General features: G+C 40.5%; 1 protein-coding gene across 1 annotated transcript in view; it reads left to right on the forward strand.

Moving 5' to 3' along the window:
- Positions 1–8753, forward strand: part of tmx3b (thioredoxin related transmembrane protein 3b) — a 139332-nt gene extending 130579 nt beyond the window's left edge. The window contains exon 16 of the mRNA XM_080193786.1: positions 5090–8753. Coding sequence (XP_080049912.1) covers positions 5090–5383 — 294 coding nt within the window. The 3' untranslated portion in view covers positions 5384–8753. The remainder of the gene's footprint in view (positions 1–5089) is intronic.
- The last annotated feature ends 1046 nt before the right edge of the window (positions 8754–9799 follow it).

A 9799-nucleotide genomic window follows, 5' to 3' on the forward strand; every position in this document is an offset into this window, starting at 1 on the left:
GGGTTCAGGGTAAACACTGAGAGTGAAGGGCAAGGCTAGCAGAAGTCGAGAACCCTGGATGATTCAGGATATTGAGGCCCTGTCAAGAAGAAGAGGCACATGACGTGCATAGGCAGCTAGGATCCAGTGAATCTCTTGAAGAATACAGAGGGTGTAAGAGTATAGTTAAGAGAGAAATCAGGAGGGCAAAAAGGGGACACAAAATTGTTTTGGCAGATAAGACAAAGGAGAATCCAGGGAGCTTCTACAAATACATAAAGGGCAAAAGAGTAACAAGGGAGAGGGTAAGGCCTCTTAAGGATCAACAAGATCACCTATGTGCGGATCCACAAGAGATGAGTGAGATCTTAAATGAATATTATTGTTGAGAAAAGCATGGATGTTAGGGAACTTGGGAAAATAAACAGTGATGTCTTGAGGAGGGTACATTTTCTTAGAGAAGGAGGTGCTGGAATTCTTAAAACGCATCAAGGTAGATAAATCCCTGGGACCCAATGAGGTATAGAACATAGAACATTACAGCACAGAATAGGCCCTTCAGCCCATGATGTTGCGCCGACCAGTTAAAAAACAATGACCCTCTAACCTAAACCAAACCCTTACCATCCATAAACCTATCCACGGATCTCTTAAATGCCCCCAAACTAGGCGCATTTACAACTGCAGCAGGCAGGGCATTCCAATCCCTCACCACCCTCTGGGTAAAGAACCTACCCCTGACATCCGTCCTATAACTACCACCCCTTAATTTAAAGCTATGCCCCCTCATGCTAGCTTTCTCCATCCGAGGAAAAAGGCTATCACTGTCCACCCTATCTAAACCTCTAATCATCTTATATGTTTCAATAAGGTCCCCTCGTAGCCGCCTTCTTTCTAACGAAAATAACCTCAAATCCCTCAGTCTCTCCTCATAGGACCTCCCCTCCATACCAGGCAACATCCTGGTAAACCTCCTCTGCACCCTCTCCAAAGCCTCCACATCCTTCCTATAATGTGGGGACCAGAACTGTACACAATACTCCAAGTGCGACCGCACCAGAGTTTTGTACAGTTGCAACATGACGCTGCGGCTCCTAAATTCAATCCCCCTACCAATAAACGCCAAGACACCGTATGCCTTCCTAACAACCCTATCTGCTTGATTCCCAACTTTCAGGGATCTATGTACACATACACCTAAATCCCTCTGTTCATCCACACTATTCAGAGTCCTACCGTTAGCCCTATACTCTACACATCCGTTATTCCTGCCAAAGTGAATTACCTCACACTTTTCCGCATTAAACTCCATCCTCCACCTCTCGGCCCAGCTCTGTAACTTGTCCAAGTCTCCCTGTAGACTAAGACACCCTTCCTCACTATCTACCACACCTCCGACTTTGCTGTCATCAGCAAATTTACTAATCCACCCAACTATACCCTCATCCAGATCATTTATAAAAATTACAAACAGCAGTGGCCCCAAAACAGATCCCTGAGGCACACCACTCGTAACTGAACTCCATGTCGAATACTTACCATCAACCACCACCCTCTGTCTCCTATCCGCCAGCCAATTCCTAATCCAATTTCCTAGATCACCCTCAATCCCATACATCTGCAATTTCTGCAGAAGCCTTCCATGGTGAACCTTATCAAACGCCTTACTAAAGTCCATATATACCACGTCAACTGCCTTACCCCCATCCACCTCTTTGGTCACTTTCTCAAAAAACTCAATAAGGTTAGTAAGGCACGACCTACCCTCCACAAAACCATGCTGACTATCTCTAATCAATTCATTACTCTCCAAATAACTATAAATCCTATCCCTAATAATTTTTTCTAAAACCTTGCCCACAACAGAAATAAGACTCACCGGTCTATAATTCCCGGGGAAGTCTCTGTTCCCCTTCTTAAACAATGGGACAACATTCGCTAACCTCCAATCTTCTGGCACTATACCGGTGACCAATGACGACCTGAAGATCAGAGCCAGAGGCTCTGCAATCGCCTCCTTTGCCTCCCAGAGAATCCTAGGATAAATCCCATCCGGCCCAGGGGACTTATCTATTTTCAAACCCTCAAGAATATCTAGCACATCCTCCCTATCAACTGCAATACTGTCCAGTTTACAACCCTGTAACCCAGTGTTCTCCTCAGCTACATTTATGTCCCCCTGCGTGAACACCGAAGAGAAATATTGGTTCAATGCCTCTCCAATCTCTTCCGGTTCCACACATAAATTCCCACTGCTATCTCTAACTGGCCCTAATCTTGCCCTAACCAACCTTTTGTTCTTAACATATCTATAGAACGCCTTAGGATTCTCCTTAATCCTATCAGCCAAAGTCTTCTCATGTCCTCTTTTAGCCCTTCTTAACTCTCTCTTTAACTCCCTCCTAGCCAATCTAAAGCTTTCTAGTGCACTACCTGAGCCCTCGAGTCTCATCCGGACATAAGCCTCCTTTTCCTTTTTAACCAGCGAATCAACTTTCCTAGTGCACCGCGGTTCCCTAGCTCGACCAATTCCTCCTTGCCTGACAGGGACATACCTATACAGAGTATATCCTAGGACGTTGTGGGAAGCTAGGGAGGATCACCTAGCTGAGATATTTGAATCATCGATAGTCACGGATGAGGCGCCTGAAGATTGGAGAGTGGCAAATGTTGTGCCATTGTTTAAAAAAGTTGCAGGGAAAAAAACCTGGGAACTACAGGCCAGTGAGCCCCACATCTGTGGTGGGTAAATTATTGGAAGGTATTTTGAGAGACAGGATCTACAGGCATTTAGAGATGCAAGGACTGACTAGGGACAGTCAGGATGGCTTTGTGAGTGGAAAATCATGTCTCTCAAATTTGATTTGAGTTTTTTGAAGGGGTAACCAAGAAGGTAGATGAGGACAGTGCAGCTGATGTTGTCTACATGGACTTTAGCAAGGCCTTTGACAAGGTATCGTATGGTAGGTTGTTGCAAAAAATTAAATCTCACGGGATCCAGGGTGAGGTATCTAAATGGATACAAAATTGGCTTCTTAACAGAAGCCAGAGGGTGGTTGTACAGAATTGTTTTTCAAACTGGAGGCCTGTGACCAGCGGTATGCCTCAGGGATCAGTGCTGCGCCCACTGTTATTCGTCATTTATATTAATGATTTGGATCAAAATATAGGGGGCATGGTTAGTAAGTTTGCCGATGGCACCAAGATTGATGGCATGGTGGACAGTTAGGAAGGTTATCTCCAATTGCAGCGGGACCTTCATCAATTTGGACCAGTAGGTTGACGACTGGCAGATGGAGTTTAATTTAGACAAAATGCGAGGTGATGCATTTTGGTAGATTGAACCAGGGCAGGACTTACTCAGTTGGTAGGGCGCTGGGGAGAGTTACAGAACAATGAGATCTAGGGGTACATAGCTCCTTGAAAGTGGAGTCACAGGTAGACAGTGGTGAAGAAGGCATTCGGCATGCTTGGTTTCATCGGTCAGAATATTGAACACAGGAGTTGGGACACCTTTTTGAAGTTGTACAAGACATTGATAAGGCCACACTTGGAATACTGTGTGCATTTGTGGTCACCCTATTATAGAAAGGATATTATTAAATTAGGAAGAGTACAGAAAAAATTCACTAGGATGCTAACAGGACTTGATGGATTGAGTTAAAAGGAGACACTGAATAGACTGGGACTTCTTTTCTCTGGAGTGTGGGAGCTGAGGGGTGACCTTATAGAGGTTTATAAAATAATGAGAGCTTGGACAACGTAGGTAGTCAATATCTTTTCCAAAAGGCAGGGGAGTCTAAAACTAGAGGGCATAGGTTTAAGGTGAGAGGGGAGAGACACAAAAGTGTCCAGAGGGGCAATTTTTTCACACTGAGAGTGGGGGGTGAGTGTCTGGAACAAGCTGCCAGAGGTAGTAGTAGAGGCGGATACAGTTTTATCTTTTAGAAAGCATTTAGATAGTTACATGGGTACAATGGGTTCAGAGGGATATGGGCCAAATACAGGCAACTGGGATTAGTTTAGGGGTTTTTAAAAAAAAAAGGATGGCATGGACAAGTTGGGCCGAAGGGCCTGTTTCCATGCTGTAAACATCTATGACTCTATGCTATGGCATGGTGCAGTGATCGGCAACCTAGGCTAGTGAGTGAGCCACTTGAGTGGCCCTCCTTCATCTCAGTGGGCTGCAAGATTGAAATCAGGCTTGTTGACTAACCATGACCTCGTGAATATGATTAAATATGTTCAATACATGCTGAATATTTCATAAGTTACAGAACATACGTAGTCATATATCAGTAAAACTATCGTCAACTTAAAGTGGTAAAAACAAAAGAAATATCCACTCTTTGCAAGCAGAGGGAGTGCACAGCTCTGTCCGTCTGTATAATCAGCACACATCTCACTACCCTTGCCCTTGTTTTATGTGTGTATCACTTCAAGCATACTGATAGGAAAAAAAACTACATGGATGGAAATTAGCAACTCTGGGCACAGTCAATAAAATGCCTCCTGGGCTGCACTCAAAACCCAGACGGGATGCAAATGGTTTCCTGGGCCACAGGTTGCCCCACCATTGACATGGAGGTTCAATGGCATATTATGTGCATGCTATTGCTTTTTCATGTCAATCTTTTTTAAAGTGTTTAGGTCTAAAATGAAGTCTAATGATGTAATGTTTCATTGCTACTTGAAGTTGGGAAACAGTAGAATTTAACAGAAAGCTTCTTCTTGTTATTCTGTGTGATACCCAAACATTTCCTATATCCATGCTAGTTAGATTATTCTCAGAAACATAGAAATTTGGAGTCTTGTCTATGAGAATGATCTAAAATATCATTCAAAGCCTGAGTTAAGAAGGATAAGAGAAGATGCCCAAAACATCATAACACACATCAATCAGAGTAACCAAAGGGTCCAAATAACTTCATCCAGGACAGTTTTTGGCATTGTAAAACTATTACATTGTTTAACTATAGTTTCATGCAGTTCTGATTTCAGAAAGGGTATTTGGTACCATTGCTTAAACTGTTTTGCCTTTTCCTTTTCTTTGTGTGACGAGGGGAGTTAAAACTTGACCTGTTTTGTGTTCTTTTTGTGCTTCATCTAGTCGGTTTTTAAGACCTCTCCTCTCCTGGGTTGCTTTCTGTTCGGTCTGCCTTTGGGTGTTATTAGCATCATGTGTTACGGAATCTGGACAGCTGATGGGGAATATGAACCTGAGGAAGGAGAACTGCTTCAGAACGAAGCCATTGAGCAGGGAGATGCAGAAGCCAGCGATGAGGAAAAGGAGGAAAGCAATGCCGGACATCACAAGGATGATAATGAAGTAAAAGAAAATTTAAAGGAACTCAAAGATGAAGAAGTGGAAGAGAAAAGCATGGTAGAAAAGAAAAGAGATTAATGTGTGCTTAAGTGCTGAATTCCCTTTAGGATTCCAAATGATTGAGTGTATGTTACATTTTAACATCAGTGAAGACTGCTGGAAATATGATGCAAGTGTTATTTTTTTTTTGTTTCCTTCCCCCCACCCCCCGCACCACCACTCCCAGTTTGACCTGTGCTCTATATAGAGACTACCTGGGTTAGAAGATTTTTGAATGATCATGTAAATTTACATTTTTGTTCCTTTGATGCGTAGAGTCACAGTGGAACCTCTGTTATCTGCCATAAGGGAATGAGTCCTGGTCAATCATGAAAATAGGCAGGTAATCGAGAATCCCAGAATTTGGTCTTCTGGGTATAATATCCCAAGGCACTGGACAAAAAAGCCACTAAAGGTAATAACTGACTGCTGTGAGATATCTTGCACAAGGCTTTATCTAATCAAGAAAATCTGCCAGATGGTAAGAGTTCCACTGTAGTTTTGAAGGTTTATGAGGTTGTGGGATAAGAGAGTTCCCATTATGAGAGTATTTTCTTTTGTACATTTATTCCGCTAATCTTTCCTTCCCTCCTCCCCACCCTCAACCCCAATTTAAAAAGTGAAACAGCTAACGAGAAGCATTATGCGTTATGTTGGGCATTTGGCTGTTTTTGTAAATAAGAAATAAGTCACTGTGGTAGAAATTGCAGACTACTCACTAATCCTTAGGGTATAATTGAGATTTTTTCCTCATTGCTGTTTGCTTTTGATTCTAAAAAACTGGATTGATTGCAATTTTATTACCTGAGCCAGAGACATTTAAAGTTTTGAAAAATGCATGCTTTTTTTGTTCAAAAAACAGTCCCCTCAAGATCATCTTCACATTACTCATTTTACGACTAAAAGGATGACTCCAGTATCTCTCTCCTTAGTGTGTGAACAAAGAATGAAAACCAAACTGATAATTTAGTAACTTTGTGTTTGATAGTTAAGAAATCTAAAATCAAATTGTACTACAATGGCTTTGCAATAAATGTAAGCGAGTTGTTAACATCTAATGAAATATAACCCAAAGCTACTCAGCAGCTGCAGCTTACAAAATTCTTTGTGATAACTGTGATAGGAAGTGCACTGCTAGCAAAGACATAGCTAATAATAAATAGATCAGAGTAAACTGCCAATATTTTCAATTTAAATTCAGTAGGGTCTTCCATCCTTAATGTTTAAACAAAGAAACAATAGAAGCAGGTTTGAAGACATTTTTATCCAGTCATAGTACTTGCATCCAATTTTGAAGTAAGTAGAATACTTCCCAATGAGTGCTAGATCTTAATACTGATAGTTAATCATCATTTATTTAATTATTGTAGACAACCTGACAGGATCTCTAAAGAAGCACTCAGAGACACTTACCTTGTATCGGCATTGGAGTTAACATCAGATGTCAAAGGTGCGGCATTATTTGGGATCTAAAGGCTACCTTACACAAGCAGCATTTAATGTCAGTGCTGTACACCTTTATGAGAAGCCTCTGTAAACTAAATATCACAGTGCAGTCAGCGTTGGTATCTACAGGGCTGTACAGTGCAAAACAGAAGTAGGTTTCACATCTGCAACTGTATGATAGTGATAGGACCAGCTAAGCCAATGCAGTTAGCAGCTATTGAATGAAAGCACTTCCTTCAAACGATGTTAAATATGTTTCTTTGTCAGATTAATATACACTGTTAAAGCTCTTTGCGCCTAGTTTTTAAATTAGTAACAGTTCAGATAAACCAGCTATTACCACAAACCACTGACTTCTGCAGTAGCGTATTCAGCTTAATGCACAATTTGTGATCTTATCAATTCCCAGCAAAATTAACCAGTGTAAATTTGTAGAAACATAGGCGTTGGGTTTCTTTGGTTTATTGGATGAACATGTTACGTGGGGGAATATTGGGACCAGTGAACAGCATCCTTTGTTTCCAGGTGTGCTTAGTTATCCACCTCAAACAGCAGTCTGCAGTAGAGATGCCACTGTTAGAATCTGCATTCCTGATCTAGAGGGGTAACTCAACAAGGAATCTCACTCCTGATTGCTGCCCAATGAACCTGTTGAGTGAAAGCAGAAGTGGGGAAATACCACGTTAATCCAATATCTAGCTGACGCTTGCAGCTCTGTCTTGCACTTAAAAAAAAGTTACTTGGGTGAGATAACAGGACTCCTGAGAGTATCTCTAGCATTGATCAGAGCTTTAGGAGAGATCAAATAAGCAAAGGAACTGAAGAAGTTTGGAAACAGAAAATAGAATCTTGAAGATAAATTGTACCTTGCTCCAAATGTCATAACAACTCTTCTAACAGAGTACATCTCGCTGCGATGCGGAGCCCACATTAGTTTTCTAGCTACTGGACTGCACATGAAGTAAATATGCAGATTGTAGAAGTTTCAATCTTTAAAACTTCCAGAAAAAGGTATGTTTATAATAAGGAAATAAAAGCAGAATGTGATTAATCTGTAAGTGCTTGTTCCATGCCACATATAATGTAACATGTGGTGAGCATATTGGCCAATGTGGAAGTTTAGTTTTATTTCGGTGCTCAACAAGCATTACATTATTAATCATAAGAATGCAACTAGCTTTAATTTATGAATTTTATATAAACTTATTAAAACTGTTAGTGTCAAACAATTACTGCATGGAGCAGTCAAAAGATAAAACTACTATTTGAATTATAATGTGCCTCTCAGTGGGATAACTTTCATTGTAATGTATGGAATTACTTTTTTAATGTTGCTCTAGAGGTTGTGCAAAGGGGAATAATTGAATATAGGCCAAAAAACGATTACTGAATGACAATCATGCTTCTCTGCTCTCTACGTCAAGCCTTTTTCAATAAATTGATCTTCATATCTTTCATTTTAATCTCTGACCAAAAAAAGCCTATGTTTCATTTCTGCTGCAATATAGCTAGCCTACAAATTACCTTGAATTCAAGACAGAAGGCTCCAGTATCTATGGTATGTTTGGGCAAATTAATTTAGAATGGAGCAGGAATATTCATTCTCACAAGACATTAACTGTACAACATCAAATAAATGATATAGTACCTGGCATTGACTGCAAAATGAAGAGCCACATGTTAGTTTTAGAATAATCTTTTTATCTACTTCATTTGTCTGAGTGAATTGTCCTGATTTGGACCTAGATTTCTGGACCAAGTTTCTTAATTGAATGCTGATTAACTGAATTCCACTTTTCATTGTTACAGAGATTACCGTTGCAAGTTTGCTGTCAAAACCACTTACTGGTGTACTAACTCATTATTATGCTGGAGTATGCATTTAGCTTTGTTTTATGGGCAATGATAGTTTGTTTTATGGGCAATGATAGTTTGTTTTATATAAATAAAAGTTAAGAAAATCTTTGCTTGGTGTTTTTCCTTTATTGCACTAACTTTCCATCCTGGTTTTAGCATTTTCAGCACAAAGCTTGCAATTAAACATGCCAGTTGTTAAATTGCTATCTTTCACAACTTTTGAACTGATTCATTATTGCAAGGGGGAGAAATGAGGACAGTCAACTCCATACAGTTTTTCAAGATTTTGTTACAACTCCCATGGTAAGCAAATTATGACCCCCCCTCCCCCCGCCACTGCTGCTGCCACCTCCGCAAAATGAAGAAACTGCAGAGCCAACAAGATTTCACATTAATGGCAATTGCTACTTGAAATAAAATGGTAAATTTCACTTCAAATTGTTTGATACACCACTCCTATCAGTCCCTGTGCAGATGTACACCTTGTACAAACTGAATCTTTCTATTTCAGCCTCTAGTTTGTAGGATCTCTCACTTCCCCATTCAATCAAGATAGTCCTTAAGACACGGTCACTGGCAGCTGGATTGCATCCAAGGTCTCGGGATATGATTAATATCAAAAAGGCACATGTGTATGAACACTCTCCCTCAATGGTATTGCTTTTCAGAATTAATTTTCAATCAACCAAATAACAATACTCAGTTCACAATCTAGTGATAGCGTGGTAGGGTCCCTTCTGCGTATGGTGGTTGGGGAATGTTTCCTTTACCCACAGTGGGGTCCTGATGTCCTTGGGGGGTTCTAAATTTAACTTTGAGATTGGGGAGCCCTTTAAAAATGGTGTCATGGTGTTCCAATCTCAGAATCCCAGTTTTGCTGGCATATTTAGGCTCAGCCCCTCCAGCTGGCTATGTGATCCTTACCAAAATTGAAACTGCATAGTGTGTCATTAAGTCAGGTGAGAAAAAATAGGAAGCTGGCAATTTTCATTCAGCTTTTGTCACCTGATTTAGCATTCAGTGCATTTTTGGGAAAATTGATTGATTTTTTTTGATTGGATTTGATTTGTCAGATGTATTAGTATTCAGTGAAAGGTATTGTTTCTTACACACTATGCAGATAAAACATATATCATTCATAGAGAAAGAGAA

Source organism: Carcharhinus amblyrhynchos, chromosome 8 (assembly GCF_965287045.1).
Source record: "Carcharhinus amblyrhynchos chromosome 8, sCarAmb.v2.hapA, whole genome shotgun sequence".
Lineage (NCBI taxonomy): Eukaryota > Metazoa > Chordata > Chondrichthyes > Carcharhiniformes > Carcharhinidae > Carcharhinus > Carcharhinus amblyrhynchos.